This window comes from Crocuta crocuta, unplaced genomic scaffold (genome assembly GCF_008692635.1).
Source record: "Crocuta crocuta isolate KB4526 unplaced genomic scaffold, BGI_CrCroc_1.0 scaffold3, whole genome shotgun sequence".
NCBI lineage: Eukaryota > Metazoa > Chordata > Mammalia > Carnivora > Hyaenidae > Crocuta > Crocuta crocuta.
The window spans coordinates 3,179,993-3,200,088 of NW_027529934.1; the positions used below are offsets into that span (position 1 = coordinate 3,179,993).

At 35.1% G+C, this 20,096-nt stretch overlaps 1 protein-coding gene across 1 annotated transcript in view; it reads right to left on the reverse strand.

Annotated features, from left to right (window-relative positions):
• Positions 1-270: 270 nt before the first annotated feature.
• Positions 271-20,096, reverse strand: part of NSL1 (NSL1 component of MIS12 kinetochore complex) — a 32,224-nt gene continuing 12,398 nt past the window's right edge. The window contains exons 5-6 of the mRNA XM_077763104.1: positions 3,325-3,392; positions 271-1,819 (exon numbers count right to left, since the gene is read on the reverse strand). Coding sequence (XP_077619230.1) covers positions 1,538-1,819; positions 3,325-3,392 — 350 coding nt within the window. The 3' untranslated portion in view covers positions 271-1,537. The remainder of the gene's footprint in view (positions 1,820-3,324; positions 3,393-20,096) is intronic.

Below are 20,096 nucleotides of genomic sequence, written 5' to 3' on the forward strand. Positions count from 1 at the left end.
GGAGACACAAAATCTGAAGCCGGCTCCAGGCTCTGAGCTGTCAGTACAGAGCCCAACACGAGGCTAGAACTCACGAACCACAAGATCATGACCTGAGCTGAAGTTGGACACTTGACTGATTGAGCCACCAGACACCCCTGTACCTCACAATTTTAAAGTGAAATTTAATATGCTGAGAAATGCAGGATGCTTATTTACCATTCAACTAAAGCTGAGCTCAAGATGCCCGAGACAACTAAAAAGTACACAGTATCAAGATTTCAGGTCTTTGTACATTATTTTAATAAAACACACTGCAATTACAAATATACAGATATGAAATCGTAACATTAAAAATACAGAGATAAAGTGGCTTTATAAATTATCTTCACTGAGACAGATTTTCTGTCACATTTAGACATATATGATTAAGACATAATAAACAAGGGAAGTACAGTTTTCCAACCTCATGATTAGTAAATTCCTCTGCAAGTGAATGAAGTCATATAGTCACCAAAAGGAGAAAAGCAGCCCTGCCTACGCTGTATTACTGTGAGGAAGAGGCACGGTAAGAGCTATAAGAAACTGTAGTGAAATGTTAGAAGTATAGGTAATACAGCTTTCTCAGACTTCTACCAATGACTGTATCCTTGATAAATAAACATTCTTAAATGTAAAAGAGTTCAGTATGACTGCTTCGGTATTTGTTCCACAATGACAATTTGTTAATGTGTTAATGCAATATATATTTTTGAACTGCAATCATGTACAAATAATGAAAAATCTTAAAAAGAAATATTAGTCCTAAGTCATATAATGTTTAAAAGTTGAAAGGCCTGTGGAAAACAAAAGTGTGGACAATAACTATTGGCTACATGCCAATTTTTATTTCTAAGAGAAAGTCTTATGTAAATAAGTCATCTTTGTCTTACAAAACAAAAACAAAAACAAAAATCCTAAAAATAACACCACAAACCCAAATTGGCTGAACTCGGAGTAATTAAAGCCAGTCTTCTCATCTGCATATCAATGTGATAAATCAAAACTGCACTGAAAAAAAAAAAGAAAACAAAACAAAAAAACCTACTGCATCTGCTCCTGGCTCCTAAAGGGAACAGAGGATTACTTTTAGCACTTAAATAAAGACAACTGTTACACTGCTCTTTTTAAAAGAAAGATGTATATCAGAAACTCAACAGAATGTGTTACTCGTGATCATCCACAGAAGCTGTAAGGCAGCCAAGAGCTGATGACATTTAAGAGCAGTCAGTAAAAGTTTGCACTCTTCATACCCTCTGATCTCTCTGTGCCAATATGCAAAAAATATGCTTTTCATCACTAAAGACAAAATGATAAGGAAACACAATGATTGCATTATATCTCAGCATAGAGCTACTGTATTTGTATAAAGGAATCACTAGTTAAAGAGTTATCTGTCTTTTTTTTTTTTTTTTTTGGGTTATTTGTCTTTTTAAATGAAGTCCTGTCCAGGTATTAGGTTGTAATCTAAATGTTGATAGTGCTGAATTTCAACTCCCAAGATAAACAGAAAGAGCTGTCAAGAGGTGTCAAGATTAATTCGCTTTGGCCGCAATGGATACCATTTTCTCTGGGGACAGTCTTTAGTTTGTCTTCTTTTCAGTACAAGGTCCGTGGCTTTCCGAGTAGAAGTCTCTGTTGGTGTGGTTTCTATTTGTGTAATAAAGCTCTCAGGTTTAACATCTGGTTGTCTGTAACAACTGGAAAAGACTTCTTGGTGGACTCTCTGGAGCTGGATAATAGGCTGCATCTTTAAAACTTGGGAAAATCCATCTCCTTGTTCAATTAATGCAGGCAAGGACTTAAACAAAAAACAGGAATACTCAATATTAATCTCAGTTTGAAACACAACCACACAGAAACAGATAAGACAGATTCTAATTCAAGGCTTTTCTAAGACCTACTTATTTGGGTCACGGATACCTGCTTTTACCTTAAAATATCAATTTTAAATGCTGAGAAATTTTAACCAAAAACTGAACTAAAAAGTTATGTTTTATTCCTACAATGCCTGGTAGTAAAATAAAAACTTTAGCAGCAGGAAGTTAACAGAATTTCAGAGCCAAGGCTTTAATGTCTGAAATTCTGTATTTCAGGGGAGTAAGTGTTTTAAAAATCCCGACCATTGCAAGCAGGCAGGGATCAGTATGTTTTCCTTGTAAAGGGCCTCACATCCCTGTCACAGCTACTCAGCTCTGCCACTGTAATGTGAAGAAGCCACAGACAAGAAGTAAATGGATGGACATAGCTGTGACATGGAGTTTTAGGAATGGACATGAAGTTTTATTTACAAAAACAAGTGCAGGCTGGGTTCTTGCCTGGCTTACCAGTTTGTTAACTTCTGATAAAGAACATGCTATGGGAGAAGCATGAGTACCATAAAATCATAGAATCCATATAAACCACAAAAGAATGTTATAGGAAATTATCAGAACAATGAAGATTCAGGAGTTTTTAAAAATAATTTTCATATACCAGAAATCAAATGTTTTCCTGTTTGCATAAAATTGCAAAGCATATTGTTGTTGTCAAGAATATAAATAATTTTATTATAATAATACTAAGACTCCAAATTAGATATGCAGCATACATAATACAGTGGTTAGGAGTATATTGGGACATCTGGGTAGCTCAGCTGGTTAAGTGTCTGACTCTTGATTTCAGCTCAGGTCATGATCTCCCAGTTCGTGGGACTGAGCCCCACATGGGGCTCTTGACTGACAGTGAGGAGCCTTCTTGGGATTTTCTCTCTTCCTCTCTCTCCACCCCTCCCCAATGTGCATGCACATGATCTAACTAAATAAAACTTAAAAAAAAAAATGAGTAAAGGTTCGGGAGCCAAATATCCAGGTTTAAGTTCTGACTCATTTATTTGGGGAATCTAGAGCCTCTCTGAGTCTCAGTTTCTCAACTATAAAATATGGAAATTAGCAGTACCTATCTCATAGTGTTACTGTAAGGATTAAATAAGGTAATATATGTAAAGCAGTTAGATGGTGTCTGACCCATAAATGCTCACTAAATGTTAGGTGGTATTATTATCCAAAACTGTCTGATAGACTGCTAACTCTCAGAATTAAAAAAAAAAAACAATCTTCAAAGAAGTCAGATATACTGGCACATACTTCTATTAAATGGTAGTAGTTATTCTGAATGTTATTGTCATCTCATAAATTCACTAAAGATCTACTTAAAAGACTACTGAGAATTCCTATTACAATCAACTAAAATACATATAGATGTTGAAAGCAAATACCTAGCTATACATTTCATTCATTTTATAACTATTTAGCAGGTAGCTTTTACCTTCATGGCTTCACTGATTTCTTTAGCTATTGTTTCTCCTCTGCATTTCAAATTTTCCACACGAGAGGCTGTAAAGAAACCACCAAACAGTATTTTAGGTTCTTTATCTAACACCAAGTCATAAAAGATACGCAGAAGCACTGTGGACAAAAACCCGTTAAAGGCTACCCACCTTAGCTCAATCTTAGTATACTTTGTAATCTATAAAAACAAGTGTCCCATTACATTTATCCAGATAAATAAAAAGACTATGGAAATGTTAGAACAGTAGAGTAAAACAAATAGGTATGATAGGCAACAAGACTTCTATTAGGAGTAGTCCTAACACTATGTGCTCCGATAGCCTAATGTTTGTTCTATACGTGATCTGCCACTATATTTAACATCTTCAAGCACTATCATCCCATTTTAAAGTAAATATAGGCTAATATTTGATATTTATATTACTCTGAGTTTTATACATATACAACACATTTGAATTTGGAATAAACAATCACACTGCATTGAGGATATCCACATGGAATTTCTGGGAATAAAAATCTGGAAAAGATTGTCAATAATATTAATTTTTAAAAATTTTAATGTTTATTTTTTCTTTTAAAAAATTTATTTATTTATTTATTTTTAAAAATGTTTTATTTATTTCTAGGAGAGAGAGAGAGACCCAGCGTGAGCAGGGGGTCAGAGAAAGAGAGAGGGAATCACAGACTGAAACAGGCTCCAGGCTCTGAGCTGGCAGTCAGCACAGAGCCCCACGTGGGGCTCGAACCCACGAACCGCGAGATCATGACCTAAGCGAAAGTCGGACGCTCAACCGACTAAACCACCCAGGCGCCCCTATTTATTTATTTTTAAATATACATCCAAGTTAGCACATAGTACAATAAAGATTTCAGGAGCAGATTCCAGTGATTCATCTCCTATGTATAACAGCCAGTGCTCATCTCAACAAGTGTCCTCCTTAATTAATGCCCCTTACCCATTTGGCCCATCCCCCCATCCACAACCCCTCCAGCAACCCTCAGTTTGTTCTCTGTATTTAAGAGTCTCTTATGTTTGGTCCCTCTCCTTATTTTTATATTATTTTTGCTTCTCTTCCCTTATATTCATTGCTCTTTCCTACTTCCTTCGTGTTTTGCTGATTCCTAATACATTTTATTTTCTTCCGATCTTTGTTATAAATGTTCATGGCTATTTCATAACAGAACTGCATATGCAACGATATAAAGGGACAAAAATCCTACTAAACTCCAAGAAAAACCGGATAAGAAAAATCCTTCCATTTTGAAATCATCTACAAATTAGTTTTTAGAAGAGTAGTTCTCACTGGAAATTACTCAGATCTAAGCAAATACATAACCATGTTAGGGGTGCTACAACCTTATTGGCTTCAAGAAAGTGGCAAATAAGCCAAGCAAAAAGAAAAAAATTTCTTTCATAACTGCTATTTTCTTTTCCAACTTTCCTTAGGTCAAAAAAGTAGGACACATTTAGGAAAAAAAAAAAAAAGGAAATGAATAGCAAAAGCACCTGAAAGAGGGTATTCAAAGAAAGGGAAAGGCAACAGGATGGCCTCAGAAAAAGGGTTCTTAACCAGTTTTGCTACCAGAGATTTCTTTGGCGTTTTGGTGAAGCCTAGAGACCCTTTCTAAGAACAGTCCTAAACGTGTTAGTTTTTTAAGTGAGGTACAATTTACATATAGCAAAATGTAGATCTCAAGTTTAAGTCAGTCACCTTTACATATGTAAACCATGCATGGGACACTTCCATCACCCTACAAAGGTCCCTTGTGCCCCTTTCCCAATCGACCTTCTCTACAAGAAGCAAACACTCATCTGACTTCTATCATTATTCACTGCTTTTGCTTACTCTAGAATTTTACCCAGCACTGAGTACTCAGAGTAAGGAAAAACGGTCTCTGCCCCTCAAGTAACTTTCAGGTTAGAAGAGAAAGACACATAGAAATATACAGAAACAAGCCCATACTTGTGAAAATAAGTTTAAACTTTTCCTGCATAGCCTCACGTTTCCATGATCCCTGCACCAAATTCCACCCTCCGCCTGAACTGAGCACTCCCCTGCTCCCAACTCCCTCTGTGCCCTGACTGGTTCTAGTAGAGTAACTGGAAGACTTCATTGCACTGATTTGTTTAGAATAGTTTCTCAACTCTATCACACCCAACTTCCCCCTTTAGAACATATTTCGTAAAGACACTATTTCTGTACATATAAATAAAATTACAAAGGAAAAATAGAAGATATAATGAAGTACTCAAATAATTGTACCCATTATCCTGAGTAAATTTGTATTTAAGAAAATTTATATTAGAAATCATCCTACATAGAAACAAAAGATCATGTAAGCAGAAATAGAAAAATTACTGTTTCATAAGAAATAACAGTCTATATTATTTGAATATGATTTAAAAAAAGGAAATAATGGAGTATGGATAACCTACCAAGACAAAGTATAGGTTGTTGAAATGGTAAAAATTAGCAAGAGTAATATTTCTACAAATGAGATGGCCTTATTAAAAGTGTCAGGTCAAAATAATTCTTTATAACATGGGAAGGTGTAAGATTAAATCCTACTTAGAAATTCCACCATAATTCAGACTACATTCACTATATATATTTACTTAAAAAGACTTCAGTGATCATACTGTCAAAAGGCGATGAGGAACACAGAATAGACTGGGCCAAAACAAGAATATGAGAAACCATAGAGCAGATACGTAGTTGACCTCTATGGATAGATTCTGAGTAAGAATAAACAGAAGCAATCCAAAAATATAATCAGAATTTTAAATAGATTTTTAATATTAAAGTTTTAATATTCACATAATTTATCATTATACAAAAGTATGGTTTTTAATATTTAGTGTGGCAATAATGGCAAGTATTTAAGATACAATTTTTAATGTTTATTCAATTTTGAGAGAGAGAGAGAGTGTGAGGGGGAGAGGGGCAGAGAAAAAGGGAGACACAGAATCCAAAGCAGCCTATAGGCTCTGAGCTATCAACAAAAAGCCCAATGCGGGGTTCGAACCCACGAACCATCAGATCATGACCAGAGTTGAAGTCAGACGCTTAACCAACTCAGCCACCCAGGTGCACCTATAATAACGAGTATTTTAAAATCATTTCTATTAAAAAAATGAGGGGCGCCTGGGTGACTCAGTCAGTTAAACTTCCGACTTCAGCTCAGGTCATAGTCTCTGGTTCCTGGGTTTGGGCTCTGCGTCGGGTTCTGTGCTGATAGCTCACAGCCTGGTGCCTGCTTCAGATTCTGTGTCTCCCTTTCTCTGCCCCTTCCCCATTTGTGCTCACTCTCTCTCTCAAAATAAACAAACATTTAAAAAAATGAGATTCCTACTTTTGTATGTTTCCATTAACGTAGTAACATTCGGTTCTAGCCCTATTTAAAACACTCTCAAGTCTTCTATTACATATTTCCCATCAGTTTTGTTGCTTTTGTAATAGCTACATACTATACCAAAACACTTTTCAATTAAAAATTGTGGAAATGCTAAGTGATTCATTGTCTTTGAAAAAAGGGAGTATCTGAAAGTTCTAACAACCTAACGCACTTCCATAGACTGATAAAATATGGCTTTGGCTGCAAAGATTTATTTGTTTCTTTTTAGCTCTATTTACCTTTCCTGCACATGTTAACTAACAGAGAAAGAATATCTGAAGAAATATGATTATGTAATGACATAAGTCAGAACAGTGGTTACCTCTTATGGCCAGGGAATACTGACCAGAACGGAAGATAAGAAAACTTTTTTGGGTTCTAGAAATGCTATATAGTACAGACTGTCCATAAAGTCAGGAAGCAGGAAAAATATGTGTTACTTTCAGACAATATACTCAGTATCTTTTTCTTTAAACTCAAATTACCTTTTCAGGTAAAATACTTCTAAATTTAAAGCAATGGGTCCAATTGTTAATACATGAAAAATACAATACATAGACTATTTTCTTTGGTTTTAGGCTTTTTGGACACTTTCAATTGTACTTATATACATGAAAACATATGGGTACCTTATTTGAAAATATAAGTAACATACTGTTTAAAAATAAGTTTGTCCTGGGGCACCTGGATGTCTCAGATGGTTGAACGTCCCACTCTTGATTTCAGCTCAGGTCATGATCCCAGGGTCATGGGATTAAGCCCCATGTTGGGCTCTGTGCTGAGCGTGGAGCCTGCTTAAGATTCCCTCTCTCTCTCTCTCTCTCTCTCTCTCTCTCTCTCTCTAAAAAAAAAAGTTTGTCCCATGTTTTCCAACTATGCAGACACTCAGTATATCTAAATTGAAGTGGCAGTTACATGTGTTTATGTGTGAATATAAATTCATCAAGCTATGCACTGTGTTATACTTCAACACATACACACAATAATGAGCAGAGTATTTTTTAACATTTACGCTTGAAACTCATCTTACTTGTATTTATAGGCTACAGCAATTAATATTCATTGTTACTGCATGATTTACAAAATAATCTATCATCCAAGAGATTCTCAATTTTTGTATAAACACGTGCCACTTTGAAAAAAATTGTCTATAAACCCATACTGATGGACACAATAGCTGTTCTTCTTTTGCACAAGCAATGACAATGTAAAAAGCACCTAGAGTAGTTTTAAGCATAAAATGGAGTTAGGTCCCAGGCTTGGATAATCATAAACAGATTTTCACACATGCATTTCCGGTGGAATAATCTAAGTTGACACATAAGTCACTTAGTATTCCTGGCTCCTAACTACAAAATGCCAGCTGTACCTTCCCTTTACTGTGGTAACCAAAAAGTTTTTCAAAAGGGCCGCTAGGGGGCAATACTGCCACCAGTGAGAACCATGGTATTCTAACTTCATTTTTAGAACTTCCTTGGGAGTTCTCTTAACCTTGGACTCTTTAAGTGTTGAACACAATGCCTAACATGTAGAGCAGGTGCTCAATTCGTATGATGGAATAAGACCAAGATAAGAGTGCACTATGGAGGCAAAAGGGAGGTGAAGTCAATCTAACAGTGAAATTGAAGGAAGAGTAGAGTTTCATAGGTGTTCTAAGAGTTGCCTTAAAAGAAGATCTGGTGCTGGATGGCTGGGGTAAGTGGGAATAGGAGGTGGATGGAAGAGGATGTGCTTTACCAAAACACGGGAATAAATCAAGAAAGAAGAAAACACAGGAACCAGGAAACAGTATTCAAAACAGAAGTACAGGAAATTCCTAGAATGATGAGGAAAGGAACAAGTGGGACAAAAGTTTTGCAGCGGCCTGGAGGGCAACCAGTCCTGATTAGAATAGGAAGACAAAAGGCTCCCAGAGGAATATCTCCAAGAAAAAGGAAAAGGTTTTAAAATGGATTTGATGGATAACCTGAATTGTTTACTATATTGAGAGGAATTTTATAGTTCTATTGAAGTGTTTGGGAAAGAATTAGTGATAGACACAACAGCAGACAAAGCAAACAGAAAAATAAAGCAATTTTCATTCTGAAGGAGGATGGGAAGCTGTTCAAGAAAGAAATACACTCATAGTAATGATTACCTGACTCATACTGAAGAACATTTAAACAGTCATAACAATATAAATACTAACTACTACTGATTTTTTGACAAAAGTGAGAGATTAAAAGTGAAGCTGATGACTATAGATTATTCTTCGAGAAACTTGGCTATGAAAAGAAAATAGGAGTACAGAGAAGAGAAACACAATGGCATAGTAACTGTTTCTACTTAATCTCAACAGCCCATTCCTATGGTAGTGTGGGGTGGCATCCACTGACAATCAATCTTGTGGATTACCATTAGTAACCCACCCTGTGAGGCAAGCAGGTTTCATCAGAGGCCTTTTATAGATAAGAAAACAGAAGCTGTGAGAACTGAGAAATGATCTAGAATAGAATTAGAACCCATATTTCCTAGAATTCAAAGCATATGCTCTTTTATATTCTATATGTAACTTTCCAAAATACCACTTTGTCTGGAATTATACTATACTCATAAGAATATAACAAATAGTCAAAAATTAGCTTCAACATATTAAGAATCTCTTGAAATAAAAATAAATTATGTCTGGTAAAAACTAAAAATAGAACAATTCTAGAGTTAACCCTGTTTTAACTATTTACATTACAGCATCCTCTTTTTTCTTTAAGTGAATTAAATTCCTTTCACTGAAAATTAAGGAACATCAATAATTTTAGGAATAAAACCAAGCACACAAAGATTTTAAAAAGCACTAAAAGAAGGGGGGAAACAAACACACAATTAAAAATGATCACTAACATATGTGAATATGTTGCTGATAAATGCATCAAAAAAGCATTTTTCAACATTAATATCTGCTTAGAAAATTTCAAAATATATAAACTTTTACTCCCTCACTCAAGATTTTTAAATCAATCTTTCACTTCGCATTAGTAAGGGCATATACATTTGACTTAAGAATGTACTACATGCAGATGGCTGGTCCCTGCCATGTAGTAGACTGAGGACGGGCTTCCGCCAGATGCATTCCCAATGGCCTTCTCTCCACAGCTTTCATGGGAACATCTTTGTGACACCACGTCTCTCTCACTGCAAAGGTGTTTAGGGATCCAAATTGCTCCCCCCAAATCCTATTTAAACATCTGTAGTGGAACCAACGTGCGTCTGAAATGTGATTTTCCTAATATTTTTCAGCATAAATGTGTAGTATTTTGGCTACATTATAGGAAAAAAATGGGTCTTTAAAGGATAGGTTAGAAACTTACCCATTTATAATACCACTTGCAATGTTTTTTTCAGGGGGGAAATGCATTTCAAATTCCAAACAATTTCTGAAACATAACCATTTGTAAGTGGGTAACTACCTGTAAATATTCTGGCAGTGGCTTAAGCAAGTCGGCATTATTAGGAAAGAAGAGGAACTGTCTCTAAGTCTTCTACTTGTAGGGTCAGCAAAAGAACTGCAAGTATCAAGTCTACTATAGAGAAACTTAAAATAGCTCCTTGTCATCACTATATGTTTAGTGAAGGACAGAGGGGGAAAAGGGAGTCTCTTCAATTAACATCAAAGAACTTAAAAAAAAAAAAAAAGACAATATAGAAGCAATTATTAGTTTTACTAATAGGATCACAAAAGGTTATAACTGACAAATGAAAACTCATAGGTAGACAACTAATCAGAAGGTTGCTACAAGGATATTAAAAAAAAAAAGCTTGCTCTTAAAAATGTGGAAGTTAGGCACCCTTGAGGACATTGCCTTCCCTAGTCACTTGCCTTCTAAAACATAGGGAAACGAAAAAGTGGAAATGAAAGATTGGGTAATCAACCTAGTTTTGCTTTCAGGTCACTGCAATGACTAAACTGGGAAACATGAACTTCTAAAAGCCTGCACAAATTCAGACATCCAGCAAAAAAGCATTAACTGAGGTCTTCCTTTCTATTTTCAATGTATTTTATGTGCACAAATGAGCAAGCATGGATACCAAAGGATATTCCTTTCTAAAGGGATAACCAAAGGCATAAATAAGAACCATGAATTGAAAAGTAGCACCCCTGGTGAAAATGAAACAAAAAACTAAGTAGTGATTTATGACATTCTAGAAGATAACCCTTTGCTACAACTTGAACAAAACTGCTGAACACACCTTCTAGGTAGCAGACACATAATCCTCTGTATCCACTCCCACCTGTTCCTCACCAGCATCTTTAGTACTGAAGAGTTGTCTCTCAAGGCACCATATGTTTTCAAACTCCTAGCCTGTGTTTTCTGGCCTGGGCCACGTCTCTAACATTATTCTGTAATGTTCTTCACCTCTGTTCCTCTCACTCTAGTCTCAGCGGTCTTTCATTCCATAAATACTCAAGCTAACTCTTGACTTAGGAACCTTGTTCTAGCTCTTCGCTGACTGAAAAGCTCTTCCTCTTGATTGTCATAAGATAAATTCCTTCTTGTTACTTCCTCTGAAAATGTTTCTTATTACCTAAACACATCACCCTCTCTGTGATTACTTGTTTACTTTTATATTTGTTCATACTCTTCTTCTCCCACTTGAACATAAGCTCCATAGAGCAGGGACCTTGTTTGTGTTGCTCACCGTTATCTCCTTCATAGTGAGAATAGTTCTGGCATATAGTAGACATTCAATAAATATACTATACTGAATATATGAATAATAGTCACTTAGTATTTATTGAGCATGGTGCTATATGCTGGCCACATATAATGTAAACACAAAGTGCAAACATATGGAACTTTCACTTTTGTGAAACCATAAACAAGAAAATTCACAAATGTATTGTAAACAAGCACTATTAAGAAAATAAACAAGTATTATGATGGAATACTAGGGAGAAGCTACTGTCGTTAGGGTAGTTAGGAAAGATCTCTCTGAGGAGGTACCATTTAAATGAGAAAGAAAAAAAGAGAAGATGCCAACTTTAGAAGCACCAGGGAAAAGCATGTGTGAAAGTGAGGCACTTTCAAAGAAATGAAAGGTGGACCATAGGGCTACAGAAAAAAAGGTAAGTATCTGAAATGAATTTGGAAAGGTAGGTGGGAGCTAGGTCACGTAAGGGAATGTTAAGAAGTCTGAAATATATTTTAAATATATACATATATGTACACATATTTGGCTTTTAAAAATTTTTAATGTTTTATTTTATTTTTGAGAGAGAGAGAGACAGAGACAGACAGACAGAGCAGGGCGCAAGCAAGGAAGGGCAGAGATATGGAGACAAAATCTGAAATTTACTGCACATGGCATAAAAATAGAACAATCTGAAAATAATTTTATAAGTTTAGGATCCTCTCATAACTCTTGGAAATCATCATAAACATGACAGCAGAAAAATAAATTATTAAATAAAAATGAGAATAATACAAAAACAAGAAATGATAAAGAAGCAAAGTTCAGAGATTAGGTTAAAGATTTTCTAGAAGATGGGAGTCCTCTGATTAAATATATACTTGGAAATGTGAGGTGAAGATGGGAGGAAAGGGGATGCAAACAAAACAAAAAAAAATCTCACCCCCTCCTCAAATGTATATATTTAAATAAAATTATGTACAAAGAAATTACCAATAAAATGCATAGAGTTGAACTATTTATTTGAACTGTTGAGTGAAAAAAATCACAGAATGCATTATATAATACATAAAAAACAACTCAAACCTGTGCCTGTCTGCCCATGTACAAATACACTGATAAGATCTGCTGGAGCACCTGGATGGCTCAGTTGGTTAAGCGTCTGACTCTTGATTTCAGCTCAGGTCATGTCTCACAGTTGAGGCTGCTTAAGATTCTCCCCTTCCACCTCCTTCTGCCTCTCCCCCGCTCACACTTATGCACAGGCACACACTTTCTCTCTCAAAAACCCAAAAAACAAACAAAAGCAAACTGATAAAGATCTAAAATCAGACATATCAAACTGTTAAAGGAGCTATCTATTTGAAGGTGTGTGGGATCAGAAGGACTTGGGAGGACTTTCATTTACTACTATATATACACTATTGATTATTTAAGATTTCATATTAAATTTACCTTCACTAAACTAATTATAAAATTAATTATAAAACTAATTAGCACAAAAACTAATTACAAAAATATAACAATTTAAAACACTAACATAGATTTATGGCAGTTGAATTGGAAGACTTCCACTATATACTTAAAAGAGTAAAATGCACATAATTTGAATAAATAATTTCCTGTAAAGTATATGATGCCCCAAATGTCCAGTGCATATGTACTCTTGTATGATTATATGAGTAGAGAAAAATGGAAAAATGGATTCGCACCAGGTTAACAGTGGTTATCTGAAAGGGTAGTAAATGGGAGAAAGGAAGCCAAACAAAAAAGAAAAAGGAAGTAAAAAACAGAATGCTAACCTTGTATTTTTAAAAAACTGTATAACATGATCAATATACATATAATTATGTATTTAGTTCACAAATACTTCCTGAGTGTACAATGTCAGATAATGTTCGTAGAGAGCTAGCTAGAGTAAACAGTAGTAGACAAAATCCTTATTCACAGGGAGTTTATAAAAGAGTTGGGGGAGAGATGAAGACAATAAAATAAACAGAAATTTTATGTCAGTTAAGTGGTGAAAAAACAAAAGCAGGTTAAGGGGACAGAGTATGACCAAGGGGGTCAAAAAGGGATGTGACATAGGTTGTCAGGAAAGACCTCTCTGATGAAGTAACGACTGGAACAGAGAGCTGATTGAGGTGAGTCAGGCAGGTGGTTTTAGATAGGAACCAGGGAACAGCAAGTGTGAAGCCATAGGGCCAGTGTGTGGCATGTCCTTGGGAAAACAGCAAGAATGCTAGTGTGGCTGCAGCACAATAAGGAAAGGTGAGGGTGAGAAGAGACCAAAGTCAGAGATGAAGTCAGAGGGGCAGCCAGAGCCCAGGTCAGAGAGGATCTTGTAGACCAAGAGAAGCAGGACTGGCAGTCACTACAGAGTGATAAGCAGGGGGTGACATGACCTGATTATGCTTTAAAAAGAATCCTCAGGATGCTGTGTGGAAAACTAGACTAGTGAGGAGACTACTGTAGTAATCCAGCTAACAGAATATGGGTAAGAGAGGTAGTAATGGATTTGGTGGAAAGTGGCTGAATTTGTAGTATATTTTCAAGGTATGGGCAGCAAGATCTTGCAGGTGGATTGAAGGTATGGGAGTCAAGCAATAATCAGGAGTATGTGGTTTCATGTAATGTGTTTCTTATCTTTTAACAATTTTAGAATGTGAATGTACTTTCATATAATCAAGAAAAAGCAATAAAGTCATTTTCAATGTTAAAAAAAAATAAGAAAAAAGTACACACCAAACAATATGCTAGATAAATAAAAATAAACATCTAGACACGTTGTAGTAAAATTGCAGAGCATTAAGAATACAGAGAAAATCCAAAAAGTCAGTAAAGGAAAAACAGACCATCTATAATAGAATTGCATTTAGAGTCTCAAGAGACTTCTCATCAACAATGAATGTCAGGCACCCAAATTGCAAAAGGAGAAATAAAACTATCACTATTTGCAGATATGATATAATATTTTATATAGAAAGTTCTAAAGAATCCACTAAAAAATATTAGAATAAATGAGTTCTACAATGTTGCAATATACAAGATCAGTGAATTAAAATCAATTCTACTCTTTTATAATAGCAATGAACAAGTGAAAATAAAATTTTTTAAAATTCCGATTACATTAGCATCAAAAGAATAAAATAGTTGGGAATAAATGTAACAAATGAAGGGCTAAAAACTAGAAAACTGTTAAAAAAAGCAAAGAAACCTAAATAAATGGAAAGACATTTTTTGTTCATGGATTAGAAAATTTAATATTTAATATTTAACATTTAATAGCCTTACTCCCAGATTAATCTATAATTTCAACACAATCCCTACCCAAATGCCAGCAGGCTTCTTTGAAGAAATTGACAAACTGATTCTAAAATTCATATGGAAACTGAAGAGACCCACGAGAGGCAAACAATCTTGAAAAAGAACAAAGTGAATAAAGAAGAATCAAAGTACACTCTGATTTCAAAACTTAACTGCAAAACTTTAATAATCAAAACTTTAATAAACAGCCTAAGGATAGATATAGAGATCAACGAAATAGAACTGTAAATCCAGAAATAAACGTGCACATTACAGTTAACTGACTTCCAACAAAGTTGCCAACACTATTCAATGAGGTAGAAAATAGCCTTTTCAACAAATGGTGCTGAAAAGTTATACATACATATACAAAGGAATGAAGTTGGACTCCTACCTCACGCCATACACAAAAATTAACCCAAAATGGATCAAAGACTTAAATGTAAGAGAGAAAACTATAAAACTCTTAGAAGAATGCACAACTATAAATCTTCATGACTATGTATTAGGCAATGGTTTCTGAGATATGACATTGAAAGTGTAAGCAATCAAAAGAAAAAAAGAGATAAATTAGACTTATCAAAACTTAAAACTTTTGTACTTCAAAGAATACCATCAAAAAAGGGAAAGACAACCCATAGAATAGGAGAAAGTATTTGCAAATCATGTACCTGATAATGAACTAATTTCCAAAATATAATAAAGAACAATTACTACTCAACAATAAAAAGATAAATAGCACAATTTAAAAATGGTCAAAGGATTTGAATAGACATTTCTCCAAAAGAGATAAATGGCCAAAAAGCACATGAAAAGATGCTCATCATTAATCATCAGAGCAATGTATATCAAAACCACAGTGAGATATCACTTCTTACCTATTAGAATGGTTATAAACAAAAGACAACCTAAAAAGATTTGGTGAGGATGTAGAAAAAATGGAACCCTCATATGCTCCTGGCAGAAATGTGAATGGTATCGCTGCCTTGGAAAACAGTTCAGCAGTTCCTCAAAAAGCTAAACATAGAGTTATTAGCAATCCCATTCTTACAGTTATATACACTCAAGAGAGTATATATGCACACAAAACTTGTACACAAATATTCATAGCAGCATTATTCATAATAGTGAAAAGTGGAAACAACTCAAAAATGTCTCTGGGATGCCTGGCTGGCTCAGTCAGTAGAGCATGCAATTCTTGATGCTATGAGTTCAAGCCCCACATTGGGCATGGAGCTTATTAATAAAAAAAAAAGTCTTGGGGTGCCTGGGTGGTTTAGTCAGTTAAGTGTCTGACTCTTGACTTTGGCTCAGGTCATGATCTCATGGTTCATGAGCTCAGGTGCTGCATCAGGTTCAGTGCAGAGCCTGCTTGTGATTCTTTCTCTCTATCCCGCCACCTCCTCTCTCAAAATAAATAAATTTTTTAAAAAGTCCCTACACTGATGAATGGATATATAGGAGTATTATTCGAGAATAAAAAGAAATGAAGTAGTGATACATGCTACAACATGGATGGACCTTGAAAACACTATACTAATTGAAAGAAGCGGGACGCCTGGGTGGCTGAGTTGGTTAAGCGTCCGACTTTGGCTCAAGTCATGATCTCATGGTTCGTGGGTTCGAACCCCACGTTGGACTCTGTGCTGACAGCTAGCTCAGAGCCTGGAGGCTGTTTTAGATTCTGTGTCTCCCTCTCTCTCTGACCCTCCCCTGTTCACGCTGTCTCTCTCTCTCTCAGAAATAAATAAAAATATTTTAAAAATAATTGAAAGAAGCAATTCTTAAAGGACTACATATTGCATGATTCCACTTATATGAAATGTCCAAAATAGTCAAATCTATACAGATAGGAAGAGATTGGTGACTACAAAGGACCAGGAGAAAGAGATGAGAGACGGAGAGAATGGCTAGGGAGTATGGGATTTCTTTTTGAAGTAATAAAAATGCTTAAAAATTGATTTTGGTGATAGTTGTATAGCTCTGAATATACTTAAAGCCCTAAAGCTGTACACCTTAAATGTAAATTGAGGGGCACCTGGCTGCCTCAGTTGACAGAGCATGAGACTCTTGATTTTGGGGCTATTAAGTTTGAGGCGCACATTAAGTGTAGAGTTTACTTAAAAAAAAAAATGGGTATAAGGGATGAATCACTAAACTCTATGCAGGAAACAAATAATATACTGTATGTTAACTAAATGGAACTTAAATAAAAGTTGAAGAAAAAAATAAAATCTTTTAAAAAAATTAAATAAATGTGTGAATGGGTATGGTGTATAAATTAAATCTCAGTAAAGCCATCCAAAACATAGCTGTCAAAGACAGTGATGTATTCCCTATGGTAAATGAAAGTACATACAACAGAATTCAAGAGCTAGGATGAAATAGAAACTAAGAGAGTCAGGGTGCCTGGATGGCTCAGTTGGTTAAGGGTCTGACATCGGCTCAGGTCATGATCCCACAGTTCATGAGCTCAAGCCTTGCACTGGGCTTACTACTGTCAGTGCACAGCCTGCTTTGGATCCTCTGTTCCACTTTCTGCCCCTTCCCTGTGTGCGCACTCTCTCCCTCTCTCTCAAAAATAAACATTTAAAAAAAACTAAGAGAATCTACCACCCTCAGACTTTTACTTAAAGTATGTAAAGAAGCACATCAGCAAAGATAGTTAACCTAGAAGGAAGGCATGAGATTCAAGAAATACTAATCACAGAATTTTGAAAATTTTGTTGATAAATTTAATCATTGGATGCAGAAAATTAGTAATGAGTAAACTGTGTTTTTCTAGTAAAAGAAAAACTAACAGTCTAGACACAAAGAAAAAGATTGAGGAAGAGGGGTGCTTATTCAGTGGGTAAAGTGTAGCAAGGTCCTTGTCTTGCTCAGGAGGGGACTTGAAATAATGAATAACTATGTTAGATAATTTTAGAATTCTAGTGTGCTAAAATTTTACACGTAACCCTAAAACAAAAGAAACATAGCATAAAGCTTCCAAGCCAGAAAAGAGAGAGAGAGAGAGAAAGAGAAAGTAAGTCAAAGAAAACACCTATATTTACAAACTAAAAAATATTTCAGAGCTAGACATGTCAAGGCTTGGAAATATGGCTAAAGCAGGACTTAGCAGCCTTCCATGCATTTATTAAAAAATAACTCTTCAACAAAGTTTTCAACTCAAGAAGCTATAAATTACAGAGAAAACTCAAGAAAGCAGGAAGACTATACTAAAGATAAGATTAGAATTCAAGGAACCAGAAAACTAAAAAAAGAGAGAGAGAGAAAGAGAGAAATAGAAAACCTAAAAGCTGACTTTCGAAAAGGCTGTGAAAAAAAATAAACCTAAAGCAAGATATGAAAAAGCTCAAGTTCTGTCTCTCTGTCTCAAAAATAAATAAACGTTAAAAAAATTTTTTTAAATGAATTGTAGTAATGGTTACATGGTTGTATACATTTGGCAAAACTGTATGCATAAAATTGATATATTTTATTATATGTAAATTATTCTGCAATAAAGTTAGTTAACAAATATATGATCTCAGTTGGGGCAAAAAAAATTTCAATAAAATTATATACTTATTCATAATTTTAAAATATTATGACCACTATCACTGCTACTAGTCACATTATACTACTGGAGATTCTAATCAAAGTAATAAGACAAAAAAAGGTGTGTAGGAAAAAGACAAAACTCATCATTACTTGCAAATGATATGATTATACTTTAAAAAATATAATTGGAACTAGATAAACCATTAAAACTAGTAAGAGTTCAACAAATAAAAATCAATGGTGTTCTTAAACATCAGCAATATTCAATATTCAATTATAATCCCAAAATCAGTTATTAACTCTTGATTTTGGCTCAGGTCATGATCTCACAGTTCGTGAGTTCAAGCTTGATGTCAGGTTCCATGCACTGAGTGTAGAGCCTGCTTGGGATATTCTTTTTTTTCCTTCCTTCCTTCCTTCCTTCCTTCCCTTCCTTTCTCTCTCTCTCTGTCTCCCTCTCTCTCCCCCTCCTTCTGCCCCTCCCTCGCTTGCACACACTCTCTTAAAAGAGTCTAGAAAGACTCCTAAATATATGGAAACTTAGCATATTAGAGTGTGACATTACAAAGCAGTAGAGAAAAGATTGGGGGGTGGGGGACTATTATTCAATAAATGATGCTGAGACAACTGGCTATCAGAATTAGATTCCTTCCTCATTAAAAAAAAAAAAAATGAGATGGAATCAAGACCTAAACTTGATAATCACAACAATAAATATCGAAAGACCTTTATGTCATTTGGGTAGAGGATTTCTTAAAGACATTCAAGGAACAAATTATAAGGGGAAAAAACCTGGTAAATCTGATTACATTAAAAATTACTAATAAGGTCGTTTACATATAAAGTTTAAAAGACAAGCCAAAAATTGAGAGCAAGTATTTACAGTGCTTATAACCAAAGGACCCAGAATATGTGTACATGTGTGTACGGATCTGTGTCTGTACGTATGACTCTTAGAAGTGAATAAGAAGAGCTCAAACAACTCAACAGAAAAATGGACAAAAAATATAAACAGAGGCAACTGTAGGGTCAGAAAACATAAGAAAGTATACTCAACCTTTAAATACTACTGCATGCCTGTCAAATTGGCAAGAAAATTTTTAAAGATGTGTGTGTATATATAGATACAGATATACAAATATACAGATAAATATATATATATTTAGAATGCCTGACAGTAACAATTATTGTCAAAATATGGGAAAGCAAGAACATATAAAATGTCAAGAGGGAAAAAGTTGCAGAATGTGATCAGTATGACATAATTTAAATTTACATAAAATTTACATAAAAATTTAAAAACAAATGCCATTTATTATTTATGGTTACATAACCATAAAGTAAAAGCATAAAAACATGGATAGGAAAGATCCACTCGGCTTGAAGATAGTGATTACTTCTAAAGTAAGAGGGAGGCAGAATAAGATGGTGAAGGAGCACGAAGGACATTTCATCTCTATCCATAGCTTTTAGTTTCTAAAAAGGTCTGAAACAAATTTGGCAAAAATGTGAATAGGCCTTAAATACGAGTGGTAGAAACAAAGATGTTCATTATGTCATACTCCATATTTTCTATATTTTTGAAACATTTCAAGAATTTTTTAAAAATCAACTCTGGGGGCACCTGGTGGCTCAGTCGGTTAGGCGTCCAATTTCGGCTCAGGTCGTGATCTCACGGTTCGTGGGTTCGAGCCCCACGTCGGCCTCTGTGCTGACAGCTAGCTCAGAGCCTGGAGTCTGCCTTCAGATTCTGTGTCTCCCTCTCTCTCTGACCATCCCCTACTCATGCTGTCTCTATCTCTCTCTCAAAAATAAATAAAACATTAAAAACATTTTAAA